At 44.9% G+C, this 23347-nt stretch overlaps 1 protein-coding gene across 14 annotated transcripts in view; it reads right to left on the bottom strand.

Annotated features, from left to right (window-relative positions):
- Nucleotides 1-2335: 2335 nt before the first annotated feature.
- The window catches only part of HIPK2 (homeodomain interacting protein kinase 2), a 142304-nt gene continuing 121292 nt past the window's right edge, over nt 2336-23347 (bottom strand). For 11 of the 14 annotated variants that reach the window (XM_075074563.1, XM_075074539.1, XM_075074527.1 and 8 more), the window contains 3 exons: nt 16742-16989; nt 15571-15731; nt 2336-13827 (listed from right to left, as the gene is read on the bottom strand). In XM_075074563.1, the coding sequence (XP_074930664.1) occupies nt 13360-13827; nt 15571-15731; nt 16742-16989 (877 nt within the window). In that variant the 3' untranslated portion in view covers nt 2336-13359. Of the gene's footprint in view, nt 13828-15570; nt 15732-16680; nt 16990-23347 lie in introns of those variants that run through there. The other 3 variants (XM_075074619.1, XM_075074628.1, XR_012657365.1) reach the window with 2 other exon arrangements.

A 23347-nucleotide genomic window follows, 5' to 3' on the forward strand; every position in this document is an offset into this window, starting at 1 on the left:
AGACCAGCCCAAGCTTGGTGGTTGTAATTTGTACCAGCTGCTCAGGCTCATGCTTTCCAGGTGCTGACGTTATTGCAGCTCTAGTGGGTTTGTGCTACCAGGAGAGACATGTCTGACCTCAGCTCCACAGTGGGCTGGGCTTTGCAAGTCCTCCCAGGCAGTGTAAGCCTTGTGCAAGTCGCACTTAGTATCTTTTGAGCCATCTCAGAGCAATGGGGGGAAGAATTCCTTGCAAGCACCATGCCAGTGGAAGATGCATGGACAGTCCTGGCCTCCTGCTAGTCTAGGAAGCCCTCCTTTGGGTTATAGTAAAATGCCTGCCAAGTTAGATTTAATAGGACTCAGGAGTATTTACAAGTGGATATGCAGATAAATGACTGATCCAAGGAGAAACCTGGGAAATGGCTGCACTTGCAGACCATTCCTTGGTGTTAGGCATTCTGGAGGCCAGGCTTGGGCCACTGATGGTGCTGGGTTGTCTAAGACCATTCTCATCCTTTTATCTGTTGGCTGAAAACCCTCACTGTTTCCTCTCGCAAGGTATTGCAGGCTCCCTTAGAAGCAGCCCTGCTTAAATTGAGAAATTATTTTCCCCTCCTGGGAAAAAATAGTCAGAAAGTACATTCGCCAACTACAATGTATTTTTAATCTGTTTTGGTCTTGGATGACAGAACGACAAATATTTTTTACACTTTTATAGATAAATTTTACAAAACAAAGGAACAAAAAAGAAGACACTGTAACACAATACAAACATGGATAAATGCTGCACTAATTAATTGAGCTTTTCTGGATTTACAGCTGTTCCTGAGGTTAGATCATTCAGTTGTCTCCCTTAGATCATGACCTGGTAAACTCCCCATTTCCAGTAGAGCACCTAGGCATGCAATTACCTGTTAGCATATGTTTAAAAGGTTTGATGTTTAATAGGACACATGATTTTAAATTCAACACAGACTTAATTGGTTTGCTGAACAGGTGCAGGCATTGCAGCTTTAATTTCTTTTGCTGAGTTGGGGGTCTCAGCCAGTTTAAGGCAGCTAAGAGAAAGGTCCAATGATCTTGTTACCAAGTTTCGTATCTAATCGTAATTCATAGCAACAGTTTCTGCAATGCTTGCTGCTTATTCTGGGGATTCCTGAGACAGAAAGCTGGAAAACCAAGCTGATGAAAGGGGGCCTTTGCCTCACTGCAAGCACTCACCGATACAACAAGCTTCCTGCTCTACCTGAAGGTTTATGCCCTGATGCAAGTCCATTGCCTGGTGGTGTTACGCAGCGCTGTCAAGCAGTTATCACGTGTTTGCAGAAGCCATTTGTCAGACACCTAATGCAAAGCATGGCCCCGCGCTGTTGGCAGCCTCTTTTGACCCATTGAACGTCCCTCTGGCCATCCCCAGGAACCGAGAGGCTGAACTAATGAGATTAATTTTACAATGAGGGTGGTGAAAGACCAGAACAGGTTGCCCAGAGAGGTGGTAGATGCCCCATCCCTAGAAACATTCAAGGTCGGGTTGGACAGGGCTCTGAGCAACCTGTTCTAGTTGAAGATGTCCCTGCTCAATGCAGGGGGATTGGGCTAGATGATCTCTAAAGGTCCTTTCCAACCCAAACCATTCTATGATTCTATGAATCCCCTCAGGCCAGTAAACCTGGTGGCTTGCACATTACCCACTATGCTGGGAAGGGTCAGCAACAAACCAGGTAGGTCTGTTCTCCCTCCATTAAGAGGAATTGTTGAAAAGCCATTTGCCTCCTCCAAGGTAATACCATGATATAATAGGGGTCCCTTTGCAAACACACCTCCAGCTTGCTCCTGAGCAAACCTCACGGTAAAAATCAGGCACAGCCCAAACGGCAGGTACCGCTATTGGCAATAGGTGGTGGTTTAAGCATCTTATTGTCTATATAAACCTTTCAAAGGTTAGCTGGGACTTGGTGAAGAGAGGAAAGGGAGCAAATGAATTGAGGGCTCAGGCATAATGAAAAGAAAAACTAGACTGATATTTGTAGCTGATCCCCGCACTTCAGTCAGCGCAGCGGGACGTAGCAGGGTGCTCTCGGTGGAGCTGAGCAGAGCAGCTCTGAGCAGCCTTCTGTACTTCAGTGAAGCCCAGATCTGAACATCTGAATGCAGATGCTCTTTCTGCCCTGGGGGAAAAAAAATACATCTCACAAATCTAAACATGTCACCTCAAAGGGAAAACTATTTATTATTGATGATACCATTAGTGCTGTTTTTCCAATAGACTGAGGAGATTAAATAATAGTAACTGAAAACTAACCGAATGTTCAGACCAAACTTTAACCAGCAGAAGACATACAGGCAAACAAACTTTGCAGTGACTTAAAACAGTTTAATGTAATTCCAAGACAAAGTGTGATTACATTTCTACACATATACAATATGCATATGTGAGTTTACAAATTCTGATTAATAACTCGTTTCACCTCAGAGACCGAAAAAATGATCAAAAAGAAACCGTGAGTAACAAGCTATAACATAGTTCACCACAACGGGACCTCCTTTCTCACCCTACAGTTAGTAATATTACAATTAAAATAACTATATTCTTCTATAATGTATTTTCTGTTAAAATCATCTCATAAATTTACAATGCTATTATTAGTTTCCAAGACTAATATAAATTCACTCCATTTTTCTACAACGAAAATGATTATTAATTAGAAGCACACAACGTCATGATGAAAAACACAAGCATTTTTTTTTAGTAGCAAGAACTTGATTGGTTAAGAATTAGTTTTCTTGTAAAACATTCTAAAGCCAAGTAAAATATCCATTCTTATAACATACCTATAATATGAGACTAAGGAATAGGTTACATATAGGTCTACAACACATCAGTTTGTTTTTGTTTTTTCTTTTAAAAGAAGACGTATTACCAAAAGAAAAAAGAAAAAAAAAGAAGGAAAAAAAAAAAACCAAAAAAGAAAAAAGAAAGGGACAATTCACATAGGAAAAAAGCAGTACACAAGAAAATACTGTTGCACACAATAATTTTCACAAAGATTAACATGGATTAACACTCTTATTACAGAAACCGTACAGTGAAGGAACACAACGGCTCAGGGCTTTCATGGGGTTACTGGGCTGAGATGATACTGTAGAGAAAGAACCACTCGAGATCCAGAGCTGGGGCAGGGGCATCTTTTCCCTTGTGATTGCGATAGTGTTTCACAGCTTCCCCCCTCCCTGCCCTTCCCCTTAATAATTTTGGTGCAGTGTATATTAACTTCCACTTTCCATCAAGAGTATGCTGGGCTTGTGGGCAGTCAAAAGGCATAAAACATTCTCTCCATGTCCCCCCTCCTGTTTTTAAAAGGATTTTACGGCTCATAAAAAAAAAAAATGTTTCACCCGTTGGTTTGTTTTTAACTACCCGAAGTCTAGACTCTTCACCTTCCGAGATGCCCCTCCTTCTTCTCTCTTTCTCGCTCCCTCTCTTTCTCTCTTTCTCTCACACACACTCCTTTAATAAAGCTATTAATGACACTTCCCCTCCTTTCAAAAATTTGATTTGGTATGAAAGATACAGGCTACATTCTGGTTCTGCCCAAGTAGAATATGGTACCCAAAACGCCTTGATTGCTCTGTTGGTGAAACATGGGATGAAGAGATCCTTTTTTACACCTGAAATGGTTGTGCCCTGGAATATCCGTGGAAGTTTTGTTTTGAGAATAATACAGAGCAAAAAAATCTAAAATAAAATAAAGAATCAAACACATAAGGGATAAAGGGGGGAAAAAGAAAAGCCAGAAGTGTTGTACGTAACCACGTGAGGTGGAAGCATTGCAGAAGTGTTTTATTTCCATGCTGAGGGCAGAGGTGCTATATGTAACCATCCAAATCCTACGGGATGTGAGTTGCCGGTGTCAGAACCCCCTTCTTGCCTAACAGGTATTCAGCAAGACTCTGGGGCTCCTCCATTTGAGTGTGCTGGTATTTGCTGGTCTGACTCCCCCCACAAGAACAGAAGACCGGTCAGGCGCCGAGGGCGGCAAAGCCTGTAGGTTGGGTGGCGGTACGTGATGAGAAAGGGTAGACGTTTTCCAGTTGGCCCGAGTGCTGCTGACAGTCCTGGCTTGCCGTATGATACGTTATCGCTTTGGTAATGTGGATGACGGGGTGGGCACGGCAGCCCGGAATGGTGCTGAGGGAGGAGGAGGAGGCAGGTTGCACTCCCCCCAGCCCCACCGCTGCTGATTGTACTGGGAGCAGCACAGGCACCCAACTGCAAAGCATCGCTGGTCGCTCCTTTTCACTACCTCTGCTCTAAGCTGACTGATACAGCCCCATCAGGCATGATGGAAACACGTAAGGAGCCCTCCCGATAGTACCCGAGCTTCATGACTAAAGCTCGGTTCTTCAGATGTACATATACATATCTTTAAATGCCAATTCCTGTACTTCCGTGACCTCAAAGTACCATTTTGCTCAGCAGACATTTATACCATGTTCATTGGTTACCCAAGTGAAAGAACACAACAGACAAAACTAGACAGCTAAGCGACACTGGGGAGGGGGGAATGTGATATATCAAAATGCAAAGTCCAGGGTAACAGCAGCGGGGAAACAGCATCGACGGGAACAGGCATGGGCCAAGAAAACAGAGCTGACAAGGAGATGGTCAGGGAACTTTGTATTTCGTTTACTGGTTCAAAACATTTCTGTGGTGGTAAGCATCGTTTGTAGGAAAGGGTGAACAGATGGAAGCCAAATTACAGCATTGCCTCTGAGTGGCTGTCACACACACCCCACCCCGCCCCCCACTTCCCCCCCACCCCCCCAAAAACAAAACAAGCATTCACTAGCTCAGGAATTAATCATTTGGCTAATGATTTATCAACAGTACAATACAATCCTTCCTTTGAGTATCCTTCATTCTCCTGACGCGGGTATCTTCATCCAGATGAGGATCCTACATAGAACAGTGAAATTAGTATCGTGCTCCCTGCTTCAACCCAAGGAGCCTGATAAAAGTATGTTACTAAAACAGGCGAACAAACAAAGAGTTTAGCTATTGGACTAAATCTTCTAAGTGGGTGGAGTGTTTTTTTCGAGCAGACTTTGGAATACAGTGGATTACTTGATCTCTGGACTGACTTTCCAACACTATGTTATATCTCAAAACAGAATATACATATTAAAGACACACTTGTACTTTTCCATTTTTAACGGGCAAAATTAGAAAGAGGCAGCTGTATTGAGTTTTTGAAGGTGTAACTTATAAACACAAGATTTCCCTTAAAAAGTACCAGTTTAAATGTAAACTATAAAACACTGTAATAACTATAAAATGTAGCCAGAAAACTGTTTAAGTAGCCACAGTCTATTATTCAGTTCATATTGGTTTAAAATGTGACTCATTAAATATCTTCTCGAAGGCCAAAGCATTTTACAGTAGCTATAAACATATATACTTACATGTGCATTTTAACATCACAATTGATTAAAATACATAAAAGAGTAATCTATTCCTTGGTTTAATTTTTTTTTTCTTTTTAAAGATTCACTGTCTTCAGAATTCACTCAAGCAACAATGACCAGGGTGGGCATTTATCGCTATTCCGCCCCTACGGAGTTCAGAGTCTTTGAATCAAAGTTCAAGCTGGCTACATGTTTTCAAAAAGGCTAAAACCAGGATGAATGCCCACATTTGAGGTAATTATTGCGATTAGGTCACAGTTTGCGTAATATAAGTGTATCTAAATCCTTCTTTAAAAAAAACGAAGGTATCCCGCGGTACTGGGGGGATACCCTTTGTAGCAATCAGAATCCAGAATCCTGATCAGTGGGTTTGCTTCCAAAGGAGCCAGCAGTCCCAGAGCACCAGGTGCCCCTGAGTACAGCTGCTGGCCAGCCTAGAGCTCAGGCGATAACAAGCCTTTTTAATTTTTTTTATTTTTTATTTTTTATAGAAAAAAGGAAAACAAAAGAAAAATTGGAGGTGCCATAAAATAGATGGGTAACATTTCTGATCAGAATTCCAGACTGGAGCTTTTCTATCTGTCTTATTCCTTTCCAAACAGTTTGCTGAAAAAAAAAAAATCCAAATACATCAGCATTAAATATTAACTCTATGCCAGCACTGCAAAAACTCCTTGGCTAGGTTCTGAAAGTGGGATAAGCTTTGATTTTGCTCTGAGCATTGTTGCCCCATTGCTTTCTGTTTCAAAGAGGAAAGCTTGTTTGAAAGAAAGAAGAGAAAGAAGAGAAAGGACAGGAAGGAGGAAGGAAGGAAGGAAGGAAGGAAGGAAGGAAGGAAGGAAGGAAGGAAGGAAGGAAGGAAGGAAGGAAGGAAGGAAGGAAGGAAGGAAGGAAGGAAGGAAGGAAGGAAGGAAGGAAGGAAGGAAGGAAGGAAGGAAGGAAAGAAAGAAGGAAAGAAGGAAGGAAAGAAAGAAGGAAAGAAGGAAAGAAGGAAAGAAGGAAAGAAAGAAGGAAAGAAAGAAGGAAAGAAAGAAGGAAAGAAAGAAAGGAAAGAAAGAAAGAAAGAAAGAAAGAAAGAAAGAAAGAAAGAAAGAAAGAAAGAAAGAAAGAAAGAAAGAAAGAAAGAAAGAAAGAAAGAAAGAAAGAAAGAAAGAAAGAAAGAAAGAAAGAAAGAAAGGAAGGTAAAAAAATTAAAAAAAATCCCTGGCTGTCAGAAGTACACGCAAGTATTTACAAGGTTTGTGTGAATCTGCACACAGTTCCCCTCACAGCGAAAGAGTTAAGAACAGAGATGTCACAATATTTATCAGTGCAGTAAAAAATATCATTTTTGGAAAAAAATATACCTTTAGTATTGCCTTTCTTAGATTAACTATGATAAGCAAAAGATTAAAACCAAAAACTTCATCTTCAAACACACATGAATAGTCTGTTATAGCAGCACTGCTAAAACTGGAAGGACGAAGCTAACCCGTAAATGAGAAACAGGAGTTTTAGACCATAAATGCTGATCGCAAACCCTCCTAGTATGCTTCCTAAGACTTCTGAAGAACCAAGCCAATCTACTGTTCAAATTTCACTCTTGACACAGGCAAATGCTCTAAACCATATCTTCCCATGAAGGCATTTGACACACGCAGATCTCAGCCTGCTTTACCTCCAGCCCGGTTCTTACACCTTCACCTGCATCAGCAGCTCTTCGCAGGTAACTACAGCCTCTGGGGTCACTCCCAGCAATTACATTTGTCACGGGGAAAGACACCTTCAGCACAGAGCCCTCAGTTAGTGGTGCTCCTCTGCACGCTGCCCGGACATACTTCAAGGGGCCAGCCCCTGCAGTGGGTCCCGCTGCGTGCCTGGGGCAGGAGGTGAGCACGGTGGCATCACGGTGTCCCTCACAGGTAGTGGCATTCCCAGGTGGTGGGAAGGATGGACCACAGAGACGTGGACCAGCCTGGACAGCCCAGCACCTCCTGTCCAACACAGTACTCCAGCAAGGAGCCCACGCACGGCCATTTACAACAAGACCGCCACCATGGCTTGCAGCACCACTGTAAAATGTTGTACCTTGCTCAACATCTGCAGCCCAGGGTGACATTCTCACCGTTGTCAGAGGCAGTTTTGCTCGAGTATGGCAGTGGGGGAACCCCAGCAGCACAGACCCATCTTCTCCTCCCCGAGTACGGCAGGAGCAAAATGATTTATAGGCACAGGAGTGAGCCACAAGAAGTAAGTCGGGGACGCCACATACTTTGGACACAGGCTCTCCCCACGGGAGTGCCGGCAAGACTCAGGGACAGAGAGGGGATGACATGGATGAGTGCCCGGGACTGCAGATCCATTGCTTTGAAGCTCCTATGAGAAATGGGACCACAGCAGCGACAGCTCTGTCAGCAGGAAGGGGGAAATCGTTCCCTTCCCACGTTTTCCCCTTCTGCATTGCCTACCCTTAACAAAGATTATTTCTGCAGACCTTGCATACAAGTACCCACGATCTGGCCCACAGGTAGCACTGCACATCTCTGGTGGGCTGATTGCCAAGCCATGGAAAAACACACACCTAAGTCCAACACCCTTGCCCAGCTGTGCCTGGCCTGACCACGGCAGCACTGTTTGGGGTCCGACCCATGGAACAAAGCCAGCATCCTAAATCCAGAAAAGGAGATCCTACAGAAGCATGCAGAGCACCCAGCAGCTTATCCCACTACGCGGCTCACCATTTCCACACTGTATTGTCACCACTGAAACACTTCAATCAATGTGAACAATAATGAGAGAAAAATAAAGTTTTGGACATCCCCTACAGTTTAGGATAGCAGCAATATTTAGTGTGAATTTCTCTGCTTGTCAAGCTAGCTACTCAAAACAGTGACAGAAACTTGAGAGAGAAAAAGAAAAAGAAGAGAAAGGAAAGACAGAACTCTACAGCTTAACCCCACTGCCCCGGCGGTCATGACATGTGGCTTAATTTAATGTCTGCAGTGGGTGGGGGTCTTTTTCTCTCTCCCTTAAAAAAAAGTTTCTTTGGTTAAAGAAAAAAACATGTTTATTGCCCTTCAAGTTTGTTAATGGAATTGCCTTCAAACCAAATTACATGACATAATCCCCTGAAAGTATAAAAAAAGGAAAAATGTCCCTTTTATTGGAATGTTTTACGTATTAGGACAAAACTACTAAAGAGAGAGAGAGAGACCCGCCAAAGCCCAATTTGTCAGGTGCAAGCAGGTACAACTCTGCCGAGGAAGATGCAATTGCATTTGCTCTCAAACAACTGCAACTGGCCCAGTCTGCAGTGAGAAGTGCTTCCATTTGGGTTTTCAATTCTGCTCATGTTAGTGGTTCTCTCTGCTCCCCCCTGCATTCTAGTTTCACAGCAGGAATTTGAACATCCATCTCTGAGGAGAGGCAACATCCGTGCTTCCTTCCTTCTGCTCCCCGCACGAGAAGAATGCAAGATGAGATGATGGGGAAAGGGACCACTTTTTCACTGTGCCAACCATAAGCCGCCCATAAAACTTCCAGTGTCTAAACATTCCCCTCCCCTCTCAAGTTTCCATGCTGTTTACCCCACACACACGAAGAACACGAACCCAACCCAACTGCGCCAATCCCATTTCCTCTCCAAAGGACTCTGAGAGCAAAACAAGCTGGCTGTTGTTATGTATGTGGCACTGACAACATGCAAAGCTTTCTCCTCCCCTGCTAAAACGATTGGGTTTACCCTGTGACTAACCATACCACACTTTTTTCCATACTATGCCTTTAAACAGGTGTGAGGGAGGAGGTGTTGCCCAGCTCCCCCATACCCACCAGAAAACATGCAGTGTCACACCATCAAAGCAATTTGATGGCTGTGCTGTGCATCTCTTGCAATCACAGCGTCCCATGGCCACGATCATCTAGCTGGCAGGTCAGCCACTCCAGGACAGACAACGTGAATCCGGCACGCACCACACCCCTTCTCGCTGCAAACATCTGCCGTTCTAACAGCTCTGCTGCCAAACGCCTCCCAAAATCAGATTCAAGCCCGCATAGGAGAGCAGGTCAGATGGGTACACAGGGAAAACGCAATTAATACAAGTAAAACATTACTGTGATTGAGACTGCAACCTTCCACGCTTCGCCAGTCCTAGGCCAGAGAAGCACATAAACAAGTAATTAACTTGAAGGGTTTAAATCTGTTCCTTAGCAAAGCACTCAAGTGCATGATTAACTTTAAGTCTCCGCTGAAGTCCTATCATTTTTTTATGGAGTTTGAATTCAGTTACTGCTTCCCCCCATTCTAACAGAGCAGGAGATGCAAATGAAAATGTAAATGCCTGAAGTCTAGGAACCAGAATAGCTTAATAAAATTCCACAACAAATAATTATAAAAGAAGAGAAAATCTACATCAGGGACAAGGAGGAAAAAAAAAAAGCAAGCCAAGCATCCTGGCCATGCGGACACCTGATCAACCTTCAGTGAGAGTGGAAGAGCAGGTGAGGAACCCTGCCCTGCCTGCGGCCGTTCTTTACCCAGCTAACGCCGTCCCTGCGCGCCAGTGTCCTTTATCCAGTGACGGGACTGAGAGCTGTGCTTGCGCCTCTGCCGCGGCTCCTCCGATAGCCCTGTTTCTGGAGAGCCATCTATCTGCTTTCTCCTTTAGGAAAACCAAACTCTTAACATGTAGCGTGATCTTGGGTTCAGTGAAAAGGCCCAGTGATCACAGCCTGGTGCACGAATAGGTCTTGAGGTCTTGATCTCATATAAACTTCTATCAAACAAAGCGGTGAGCTGGATCCTAGGGCACCAAGGTTCTTACCTGCCTTTGGTCCAGCTCTCCTAATAGATCATTATGTTAGCTGCTGTTTGGTTTTGGCCTCTGAATGAACGTTTCTGGACTTACTCTGAAATGCAGATGTGACACGGAGGGTAACTCCTGTCCCTCAAGGCTGTAACCACTCTCACAGAGCGGCCCCACTCCCCCTAGGTTAAAGGCAGAGTTTTCATCCTCGGAACAATCTCATTTCCCCTTCCTCCTGCAGTTTTCACAAACACAGCAACCCTTCTGATGCCACCGATGAAGAGAAATAAAATTAACAACAATAACAATACTAAGAGAAAAAAAATAACACAAAGATTAAGGAATGCGTGTGCAATTAAAACCCAGAGTAAAATATAATAATAATAAAATAATAATCATAATCATAACAACCATACAATAAAATAACAACATCTTTCCTTTTCATGACACAAGCAGCATGACACTCTCGCTCCCGAACTGGTGGGAGAGGAGAGGAATGCAACAGAGAGAGCAGGGCTTTATTTTCCTGCCTCAGACGAAAGGGGATGTGTTGTCTTTCCAAAGGAAGGGGGGGGTAAGGTGCATAGGCTGCTGGGAGATTGCATCCTCATCTACAGTATATTGAGCTGGAATGAAGGACAGGCAGGAGAAAAAAACTGTGCAAGGGTAGCCTAGGAACCAGAGCTGGCAACCGGGGAGGTTATTTGGTGGTTTGCCAGAAGACAACAGCCTTGTTGAACAGCCTATGTGTAGCGGGATCCCTTCTTCTTCCAGGCCAGCCAAGCACTTACCGCAAGACAATATACTTATGCTGGTCTTTCTGTCAGCTTTTCCTACGTGAGAGAACCTCCTTCCTTACTGCCACCAGGGAAACTATCCCTCAGCACCCTGCCGACAAACCTGCTGTTTTCCAGCATCTTGTGAAATACCTGAATACTTCATGATCTAATTACAGGGAAATGATGTAGAGTAGAACCGAGCAGCCATGTAGACTTCAGCTTTCACAGAAACATGGAAACATTATATCAAACTCTCTTCTCTCCTTCCTCCCCAGGCCATCCACAGACATGGGTACTCTAGAGACACTTCCAAATACTGATGCACCAGTGCAACTGCCATTACCAGTGAAACTCCCCTCTGAACCAAACCCAACTCTAGGAAAGGCTCTCTTTAGAAACCTGTCGGAAAACAGGACGACCACGTAGCGTTCTTGGGCGTGGAGGACCCACAGGCCCACCGTGCTCTCTGGTTCCAGGGTCACTCTTTCTGGGCATAGGTGAGAAGGGTGGAGGGGAAGTGCACGCTGTCACAGCTACAATAGAGTGGGTAAGGCCAGATGTATTACAATATTCTTTTCACTTAAGAAACCTGAGTTTGACTCTCTCAACTGGATTTTCTCATGCTTGCTTTGGGACTCCAGCCCTTTCCTGACCCCCTCCCATTGACAGACGTAGTGAGAGATGTTGGCAACAACTAGTGTTTCCCCCTTTCACGGGCTAAAGTTTTGTTCCCATTTCAGACACACAACCAGGACAACCTGACAACTTGGGAGGACGCTGTCCTCCCGGTCCACCAAGAATGTCAGCAAACAGCAGAATGAGAATTCAGTTTCTGGGGAGGAAACCTGCTATTTCAACAGGATAGAAACAGACCAGTCCACAAACGAATCCCCAGACCCTCTGGGAGTCACCCTGGGTCTCACAGCCAACCTGGTCACTTCCAGCCCATCCAGTGCTCAACAAAACACCCAGTTAGATGCACTTCCAACCCTGACGAGCCTCCCCAACACCTCGCCAAGTGAGCCAAGATTGACAACGTGGGAAAAAAATACCCAAAACACCACCAGCAGAAGAAGAAAATCGGCAATAACAACCCCCAAAAAAAAAAAAAAAAAAGAAAGAGCTGAGAGTAAATTCCGACTAGCCTCAGTCAGTTTCTAGGAGTACCAGTGGAAGTAAACCCTTAAACCGCATCTGTAGTTTGGTAAGGCACTACGAGGGAATGATGTAAAACTAAGACTGTGACAGTTGTAATGGCTGTGCCGAGGAACACACCACAGAGAGAAGGCAGCATCTGCACACACACGCACGCACGCACGCACACACACACACGCACACACCTGGACAATCACATTTGTTACATGCCTATGTTATATCACTTTTCTTTGTGCAATCACATTGAGGAATAGTCTATTGGTATCGTTGAAGTTCAACACAAAAGAGTAAAAACGGCATATGACCTGTATAGTGCTACATTCTACCGGGGTTGGGGTGGGGGGGCAGCTAAAATGTCTCCTCCTATACTAAAACGGCTAGGGATTGAAAACGAAAATTTCCAAATAAAATAAAATGAAATGCAACTGAAATCCAACATACATTATTAGAGATCTCGTTTAGGAATAGCATTTCTCAGGGATTTATCCAGTGTGTTCAAGGAAAGGGAGAAACATCCCCATTGCGTCTGCTCTCGACCAGTGTTGCATGGCCTGTTTTGCCCACGTGGATTTAAGTCTAGCAGTGCTAGATCCGAATTTAGAGCACTGGGACAACATTTTCTCCTCCTCCCTCATCCTCCCTTACCCACTTTCCATTTCCAGGAAAAAACCCCAAAACCCTTATGTGTGCTTTGGGATACAGAGACCACTGCAAAGATGGGGCATAAACCCTTTGAAAAATACTGGATAAATCCCTAATCCATATACCTATTGGATTAAAAACCTAATGGATTTAATTTTAGGTGTTCTGGACAACAAATTTCTAAATGTAGCTCACTATTGGATGAAAATAACCTTTTAAAGTCTATTGGTGAAGTTCTTCAAAAGACAGGACCCGCTGCAGGGTCCTTCTGCTTCTCTCTCTCTCTCTCTAGTTTGGTGCAGAATGGTTGTTTTTTTGTGGTTTATTTTTTTTCTGTTCTTTTTTTCCATTTTCTTTTTTTTTTTTTAAATAAAAAGTGTAGAATTGGTTCTCCCCCTTCTTTCCTCTTTTTCATTTCTTCCTTAAAGTCTCCTTCGTTCAAGTTTCACGCGAGCCTCCCATTGCATTGTTAGTTTGTCATGTTCTTCAGTACAAAAGCGGCCGCCTCACTCCCCTGGGATGGGTGCGTCTCTCGCTCCTTATTCCAGTGTTTAGATGTAAGGGTACTGGTTGACCTTGGTGGGGCTCAGTGGGTATCCAGTGTAGACTGTGGAGGCTGGAGAAGCACTGATATAGGTCTGATGGGCAAACTGAGCCTGGTACTGACTCGGGTGGATGGTGGGTGAGGGCAGAACCCGCGGGCCCATGCTGACAGGGACCTGGTGGACGATGCTGGCGGGGTAGGTGGTGTGCTGCACGGCGTGCCGCGCAGACCCTTGGGAGGCCACCAGGTGCGCGACGGTGCCCGTGGAGCCCAGGGCGGCAGGGGCGGTGTATGTGTAGAGGTGGGGTTGGGTGGGCAGGTGAGCAGCGGCAGCCGCGGCCAAGTGAGGATGAACTGTACCATGGCTGGGACTATTGTGCGGGAAAGAGTACGGGGCCTGAGCTATCGTTGGAGTGATGTAGGCTTGCTGTCTCCGGTGACTCCCTGTGCGATCGGTCGTGATGTGCTGCTGGGCCTGGATAAAGACAGCAACAGTGATAAGCAGTTACAAGACAAGAGACGGCTCTTTACCTCCTCAGTGGTGCCTGGGAGCCTCCCTACGACACCAGGACAGCCTCAGGAAAGTCCCTTGCGCTCCTCCTGACACCCTCAGCACCACCACAAGTCTTCCCCTTGGAAACGGGCGATGGCAAAGAATCCCTCCCAAGCCTAGGAAGACCCTGTAGTTTCATACATTCACCAAAATGGCCCCCAAAAGGACAAAGGAGTCCCCAACTTTGAGCCATCACCTGCCGGCACAGCTAACATGAAGACCCAACCTTGGATGCCTGGCTCCTAAGAACATCTTCCACAAGTCCAGTCGCTCGCACAACACACAGCTTTTGTTAGTGAACTCTCTGCTGATGAAATGTGGCGTGCTGATAGCTCAGGGGAGTGAGGTTGCCTAACTATGCCTGGAACAGGCAATTTATTTTTGCTCAGGTCTCTGTGGTTATCATTTCCTCAGTTAGTAAAATAACTACTTTATTTTTTAAAGATAAAGCCCTTGGCTTGATCAGATCCTGCAAGTGCCTGGCACCCTCCTGTAATCAGCTATAACTCCTTGAGCACAGGCAATTTTCTTGAAGTGGGACAGGAGCAATGTACTTTCCCAGGGATTTTCTAAGGTTTTTTTTTCCCCTGCACAATAATGCCAAGGAGTTTTCCCAGTCATTTGTAGTCAAAATATTAAATAACCCAAAAAGTAGGAATTAGAATGAAAGAAAGTGCAATGCTTGATGTTTTCCCTTTCTATTCTCCCAAGCTTTCTCATCCTCTTTGTAAGCATTCCCTGTGCTGTCATTGCGGTCTGAAATGCGGCAGCCACACTCCTCCCGCGCTCTTGGAAACAGCATTTTGCCCACTTCCTCCATTTTCACTCACTTTTATTTCAAGTTTGCTTGAATTTTTAAATTTCAACTACATTTTGAGGGGGAGGGGACATTCTTCTCCCCCAGATTATTTTAAAAAAAACCCCAACAAACTAGTTCTGCTCATATCCAGCTCTGGATGCAAACCATCGCTGTCTTCTGAGCTTTCTCCTCTTGAAATGGTGGTAACTGTGCTGTAGCTTTTCTACTCTCATGACCTCACCTCAGAGTAGAGAGGCCCCAGGTGCAGTACATGAAACGGGCATTATTTACTGAAGCTCCTGGGGAGCTTCCTGGGTGTTTTGATCACAGACTATGGAACATCTTGAGTACTGCATGCTGCCAAGTAACGAGATTTGCCCAGATCTCAGCCCAGGTTTATCACGGGAGGGATCAAACTCATTATATGAGGTGATGTATATGCATAGAGGCTCTGCTTTGCCTTGTCACATCTGATGGGGACTTCTTTCCCAATCCTGCAGCTGGGCTGATGCACTCCCTTCACTTGGAAGATACTTTCTCCATGGTTACCTATAGCTAAGGAGAATTCGCTCCTTCCTACAAGGTCTTGCTCTACTCCTTTGTGTCTGAGCCACTGCACCTTCTCTCTCATTCCCATTCACATTGTTAGACCATCTGACTTCAAAACACACAGAGTACTGCCAGCCTGCGCTACCTCTACTGCCTGAGCTGGAAGATCAAGGTCTGCAGTGAAGTTGAAAGAAGTCGACCAAGCTCGACGTGGGGCCCAACTATCATCATTAGACTGGAACAGGCCAGCCCACGCTGGAGGAGTGGACGGTTACAGCTGGATGACGCACCACCAAAATTTATTTCAGTTGACTTACCTGACTTAGATTAAGAGGCTGCTGCTGCTGGAAATGTGCTCCTGGTCGCTGCTGCCTATAGGCAACGGCTCCAGACGAGCTCCCTGAAGAGTGACCGCTGGTGGAGGTCACGGTGCTGGAGGACTTGGACTTGTAGGAGGATGAGTGGTGACTGGTGGTGACTGTGCCAGGAAAGGAAACACATTTGTAGCTTACATCACATTCTTTAATTGCTCACCCTACCTTTTCCTCACTGAACCTCCTCCAGAGTCGCTTTTGGGAGGAGACATACAACAGAAGCAGGATAAGAAAATGATTTCTCTTAATTAACAGCATATCTCAGCAGTGCTTCAAATACACGGCCAGCCTGTTATCCTAGAGGCAGACAAGCAGACCTGATATCCGGACCCAAACTGGGCCCGGAGAAGGCTTTACACATCCTTCAGAAGTGTGAGAAACTGTTCTGCCACCAGAACTGTACGATGCAGGTAAAAATCCTGAGGAAAGGAAGGAAAGTATAGTGTGCACAGCACAAAAAAGCCCTGGCTTGGCTGACCTCATGGTGAGTAGGAAGGGAGGGAGAAGGAGCTAGCGGGGAGCTCACCCTCTGAGCCTTTGTGTTCACCAGCAGTGCATCAAAAGTAAGGACTGCCAAGTAGCTCAAAGCCAATTGCTTTGGGCCAAATTTCCACCAAAATCCCCTTTTCAACACATCGTCCTACGTAGCATTGCGGAGGCTCTGGATGAGCAAACCTCCTCAGCCCATAATGAAGATCCTGGGGAAATGTTCTTCCCAGAAACGTCAACAAGTTTGGATGGAAATGCACATGTGTTTTCAATCTCTTACCCGTTTTAAAGTAAACCTATGGAAAGGCAAGGCAGCAAAGGTTCGCACTTGCATTTGTGAGCCTTTCACGTCAAATGTTGAGCTAAAGGCTGCATTCTGTTCTTGGGTTTGTACAGAAGTAACTGGGAATGACACTTGCCCCCGTGACTCCTGAGTGTACCAGGGCACATAAATAATGCATTATGGCTCCCAAGAACAGATGTGTCACTTGAGAGAAGGGCAGGAGCACAGTTTCTTTGGAAAACAAAACAAACAAACAAACAAAATGAAACCGAACAATGAGATTCTTCCAAGATAAATCATTTATTTCTTACTAATTTTCTTGACGGAAGAGGTGCAATTTACCTGGTGCCAGGCTATCGCACTCTACCAACACCTCACTGGCCTGGGTTTTCAGTGGTGGCACGATGATCGTTCGGGGGTTCCCACTGCAGTGAGTCTCTGGAACCCCTTTGGTGTCGTAGGTGTTCCCGTTATTCTGCCCTGCGCGATGCTGCACGGCATAAGGGCTGTTGTTGCTGGAGGAATCGGAGTAAGGGGAGTCATGCACGGTGACACAGCTGATGACGTTCTTCCTTTGCTTGGACAAGGTGCTGAAACACAAGCACACAAGGGGAAAGAGTGAACGGGCAACGATCAACTTGGAAGCCACCAGAAGACTCTGCCCGCGGCAGACTAGCTCCGTAAAGGCAAAGCACACCCTTCAGCCCTCTGCCAGATAGAGGCTGCTTAAGCCAAATCCCAGGCTTTAAAACTCACTCGTTGCTATTCTGGGAAAGCCTTTGCGGAGGTCAAGGAGTGAGTAAGGCATTGTGGATAGTTCTTATATTCACACTGCTTAGAATAGCACTGAACCAGACTGCCAGATTTATTTTCAGACTGCTTTTTATATACGTGTGCAGTAGAAACCCAGCAGTTATACTATGCTTTGTTGCAAGTCTCACCACCCACACAAAAACGTGGTGGTTTCTCCCAGCCTTCCAGCAATGATTTAATAATAGATGCTATGACTTTTCATGATTAAATCCCATGAATCTACAAAATACACTCCCTTCTATTTACTAATATGGTACAATGGGCATATATTCTCAATAAGCATTTGAAACTGAGGAACAAATGAAGAAAAAATGAGAAAAGGGTGTAAAGCTTTTGGTTTTCTTTTCTCTCTAAATAAACACTGGATCTCCTGACTCTAGCATGGATTATCAAGGTCCTGCTGCAGCTAATCTATCTATGACATCAAAAAAGTGATTAAAAAGGAACATCAACACTTCCAAGATTAGTGCTAGAAGTTCATTAGACTAGACTGCATGAGTACAATTGGGATTTGCTCTGCTATTGTGTCTAATTATTCCTGATGGTTTCTCCTTCCTGTTATGAGCTTGTTTAGGGAGAAAAAGAGAGAGCGAGAAAAAGGACGAAGGAAGGGGGATGGTGAAGATTTGCTTAAATGGCTCACATCCTTGACAGTGCACAGACCTTGACTACAGAAAATAGCTGCTGTGTTTCACTGATTGCATTATGTTGTTATGGCAACTGAAGTTTTTAAAATGATGAAAAGAAATGGATAGCACATAAAAAGCTAAGTAATTAGGCTTAATGGTGAAAACAGCCCCAACAGGAACAGAAATGCCATGGAGAAAAAGGAATCCATCTCTTAACTTCTTGAGCGTGCACTTTAAAAAGAGAGAGATCCCTTTCCCATGGAGTCTCCGCTCCTTTCTCTCACTCTGGCTGGCCCAGTCCAGGGAAAAGCTGATTCCTCTGGTCTTAGTCTGTGATGGAGCTATTCCTTCCCTTGTCCCAGCATCACTTCTTACCTAGGGAAAGGTGGAACGGACACTGAGAACAGTTTCCTTCCAAGGACATATTTTGCCTTATTTATTTTTGAAGTGCTAAAGGAGCACTGGTGGGTTCCCTTCAGCTTGCCCACCCCAAAGCCTCTCCATCGACATTCACAGGCTGCAACTCACCACCTTGCTCCCAAGACTTGTAACTGAAAAGCTGTCATCTCCTCCATTAAAGAATGCCTTGGGGTGCTGCATTCACAAACAAGTTACCATCATGCAGCCTTTCCCTGGGCTATCATCACAGGATCCTGGCGTGCCCCAGAGAGGACGCAAGACCATGTTGTTCTACGCACAGTGAAAGATACGTCTCGAGGGGCCTGTGCTATCCTAAAGCATTAACATCTGCACCAGGGCAGGTGATGGAGAAGGAGGGGAAGCTATTGCACTGCATCTGGAAGTTGAAAGCAAGCCTTGCAGGGGCAGGGATCTTTTTGATGGGGAAGGTGTACTACAGCAAACCCTTGTATTCTGGCTTTCCACAAGGAGCTGGAGACCGTTGGATTAGAAATGGAAAGAGCAACAGAGTATCTTAGATGGACAACTACTGTATGAGAAGAAAGATGTAGCAGTTTGGATATAGTGCTACAAAAGAAGAATATTAAGCCAATAAAAATGACAAATATTGCATCAATATTCCTCTCTCCTTCAGTAGAAATGCCTGTAATCACACATTTATGAGTATCGACACTGCTTGCCCTTTGCAGCTACCCTTGGCTGCCAGTTGGGAAGAGATATATATTCTCTACCTCTGACAGTTATTACATTTTATAAAGAAAAATCAAGTCACTAAAGAGTTTTCTGACAAGTGATAAGGTCTAGCTATTCTTTTACAGTACCTTCCTTACATAAGTGGCTGAGCTGCTGAACTGGAAATACTTGCTCTCGGCTGACACTTGCCATGGGAAGGCTGCGCTGTAGAACCAGAAAGGTATTTTTCTGTGTAATCTGTGCTATTTATTGTTTAGACTGGTCATATTTTTCACTAGTTTGATTGAGGGCTTGTCAAAGCAAGGACCATGAAGAGTCTTCCCCTTCAAAGTCTTATAGCTCCTTGGTTACAATAACAAAATCAAGTAAATATGTTTGGTTGAACAAATAAGTGACCCAAAACCCAAACCTTTCCTGAGAAAGGGACCATAGCAGGATATTAAACTCATTTCATGGGTGAGAAACCAAAAGGGACAAGAGCTATGGTCCTGCCAGGCTGTCCGCAAGTGCTTAGCATTACTAGTATGTGCCACCCACCAGAGTCAGCTGGTCTATTCCAGCAGCAGAGCTAAAGCACGTGGGTAAATATTTGCAGGATCAGGGCCTAAGTGATTAGCCTCTCGATTCAGCAGGCTGCATCATTTCAAGCGTACGAGGAGGCCCGTGGAAAGCAGATGGATTTTTGTCTTTAGGAAAGGTAACGACTGTGGTTAATGTCAGAGCAGGCAGAAAAGTCAGCAGGGACAGTTCACACACCCAGAGCTCGGTACCTGCTGTACCGCAGCCTGCCTGAGAGACAAAGAGTGGGAATTTCAAAAGCATCAAAGGCCCAATTCATGCTGAAAATCTGATTCACAGGCTTAGAGATACACCTTAAGCCGAAATGGGGACTTCTGAAAATTCAACCCAGAAGAGCCAGCGCTCCCCCTTCTCAAAGCCTTCTTGCAGGCCAGCAACTGTCCTCCTTACAGCTCCCTCCGAAGACTCAGCTGCTCTCCCCACCTCGCAGTAATGCAGGAGTTATCTGTGTGAGGTCCAGGCTGATGTATTGCCTTCCCTGCTCACAAACTATCAGGACTGAGAGCTTTTACCTGTTGACACAGCACTTGCCTACTCAGCAAGCTTACTGTATTCCTATAACTCAGCCACAGCTTTTGGGGATGTTTGTGCTTACACAGAAAAATACTATTAAAAGTCTTGCCCCCTTCCTATTAAGCTGACTCCAAGCCTGGTAATTGCTTTCCCTCCTGCAAGCACGGTAGCAGCAGCATAGGTGATTTAGTAGTGTCGAGAGTCGGCATGTGTTCCTGGTCAGCTTGTGTGCCTGCCTGTATTATGTGGGTAGGTGTATTTTAAATCTCTAGAGGAGGGACGGGGGAAGATTACCAAAGTGGCATCAAATCCATCTACACAGACTGAAAAGCAGTAAGCCAGGAAGGCTTTTTAACCCTTACTGGCTGGAGCTGCATCCTTCCTTTCAGAACAGCAGCTGGAAAAAACATGCATTGCTTTGTAAGTTTATTATTAGTTTATGAGTGGTAGTCCATTCCCACCTGGTCCCAAAGAGCTTGTTCTCAAACTTGGACACAAAACAATTCATGGCTGTCCGATGTGCAGACACAGAGCATGACTGTGCCTTCCAGCACGCAGAGTAGCTCTCAGAGACAGCTCTCTATCATATACCACCCTTGTGAGTGCACAGCGGACAGACGGCTGCGGGTCTCTATTCTCCACAGCAAGGAAAGATCTCAAGGAAAAGTCTGATGGAGGAAAGAGAAGATAGTTTGTGCACACACACGGGGCAAGAAACTAAGGTGGACATCTCAGATACTGTTAATGGAAAGATGCCAAAGGCAGATGATGAGAACGAAAAGTGAGAGGAAATGAAGGAAAAGAACATGCTGAATTAGGTGTTAAAACAACACTGGAACCCTCTGAACAGCCAAGGACAAGGACCGGGACAACATCTCTTGTAACAGTAAAACCTGAGCTGATTTCTACTTGCTGAAGGCCCAGCCTGAAAGCTTGGTATGTGATAGCATTGCATGAACAGGATCTTTATTCCCTGAATATCTCAAGTTGCACTAGAATCCCAGAAAACCCAATTGGAGTCTAGTAGGGGCAATTCTTCAGCATGCGGTTAACCCACAGAGATAAAAACCTCTCAGTGTGGCTGATGCTATAGCAACAGAGGCTTTCAGCTCTCAAGGTCACCAAGATGGCCTTCTAGTTTGGAGGAAGAAGGCATCTATCCCACAACTGTGCCTTTGAACTGGTGCGCGTATATACTGTGGCACGTTAGCTTTACATCACATCACAAAAATTCCATTCCAAGTCTCTGAAAACGTAATAACATGCAACCTTTTCATTTTGCTGCTTCAGAATAATTCACCTATTCTAGGAAAGTGCAGAGTCAGCCAACAAAAACTCAAACTATGGCTGCAATCGCTCTCTTCACATTGAAATCTTATGCCATGCATAGCTCAGTGCTGAGAACATGCCCCTCTCTTTTCAGCTCAACCTCCATCCCGACCTGTTAATCTGCTCTCACCTTCTTTGTGAATTTGCGATGGTAAGAAATATTTATCAAGTACTACACTGAGCCCATTTTACTAGGCCATACAGCACGTGCTGTAGCTATTTAAGTCATATATACTGAATTGCTTAGCAGGTTGTAAAGGTTCTGCTGCTGAAGGTTTGCTGAGAGAGCTACTGTCTCTCTGTTATTTTAAGTATTAGTTGCATGTCGGTGTGTCTTCTGGAGATGGAAGGCAGCAATCTTTTTACCAGATGACTGTGGTTAGTCTATGTATTGCTATGCAGAGTCACTGCATTACTATGCACAGCATAAAATAGCCACAATAGGCTAGATGTCAAAAGAGAACTACAAATGATAATTCGACCCTCACACGCACACACCAGCAAATTGGCAAAAACACCTGGTTTGTGCCTGCCAGCAATTTCTGTGCATAAGGGGAATGAAAGTCCTCTGAGGTAGGCTCCACCACCATTGCACTACAATGTGAATAAGGTGAATTAACAACTTGCATCAGCTCACACTCAGTTATAAAGGTGAGACTCATACAGAAACTTCACTGGGCAGTTTACCATTTTAAGAAAAAGGAAAAAAACCCCAACCCTGCAAGAATTTTGTGCCCGTGAAGATGGCCCATGAGGCAGTTACTCAGTACACCCACATGACAGCTGTGGTCAGTCTTTTGCCCAGAAAGACAGTGATTACTGCAAGGATCCCATGGAAAGCCAAGCTGGAGAGGTGTTACCTTCTGAAACCAGCACAGACAAGAGCAGGCAGTAGGGAAGTGAGGGTCTCTCCTGCCTAGCTGAGCTGGAAGCACCATCAAAACCACCCACCTCAAGGCCATCACTGTATAGTTTCAAGAAAACAGTCATGTTTTCCTTGGCTGTTGCATTTATTGCTCGAGATGGGAAGTCATCTAGGCACGTCACAATAGCTACCTCCACTGCCTTTCCTTCCAGCCCTTCCTTATGCCACGCTCTGCAACACGGCCCTTGGTAGGGCATGGAAATACCCCTCACTGCACCACCAGTACAGCCTGGGGCGTCTCTCCCGCAGGACCATGTGTGCTCTCCCTCCCACCCACAATTCAGCCACCCCAGGGAGCGCTTGTGGCTCTCTGCTCTGTGTTAAACTTAAAGCAACAACTGTTGCTTTATTCTTCTCCACTTCTAAGCTTCAGAAATATTTAATCAAGGAAGGATTTACATTTAAACCACTGCACAATGTGAAGGTGCATACTGGGGAGTACTGAACCCCTGCTACTTGCTGAACACGTGCTCTGATTACTGCAACTGCAGTTGCACTGTCAGTCTGCCTGCCTGCCTGCTTGACTTTCTCGCTAGAGCAAGTAGAGAAACTTCAGAGGAATAAATCTGTAAGAAAACTATCAAGTCTACTCCCTGTTTTTACTCTCTTCTGTGCTTTACAGGTAACAGTTAGACCTAAATTCTTCTTTCCAGAATAAATAACAGTCAGGATATTATCTTACAGCATAGCAGTAAACATCTCTTTGGCCTACGGAGTCCCTTTGTAAAGGATACTGAACTGAGAGTCTAGAAATTCACTGGTGATAAATAAACAGGGTCACAAAATTGTTTCCAGTTCATATAATGCTTTTCATATGCAAATATTTTTAATGCTGTTCTACGGGACAAAGTATCACATGGAAAACTTTGTGGACATCAGAAACCAGGTTAAAACAATTTAATTCAGTGAAAATGTTCCCTTTTTATTTTGACCATTGCATTTTTCCCCTATTATTTGCTTACATTTTGAAAGAGAAAGATCCCCTCCATTAAACCAGAAAAGAGAAGTCTTCCCCTTGATTAGTTAATCCCCTAACACCTTCTCCCC

Source organism: Phalacrocorax aristotelis, chromosome 1 (genome assembly GCF_949628215.1).
Source record: "Phalacrocorax aristotelis chromosome 1, bGulAri2.1, whole genome shotgun sequence".
Lineage (NCBI taxonomy): Eukaryota > Metazoa > Chordata > Aves > Suliformes > Phalacrocoracidae > Phalacrocorax > Phalacrocorax aristotelis.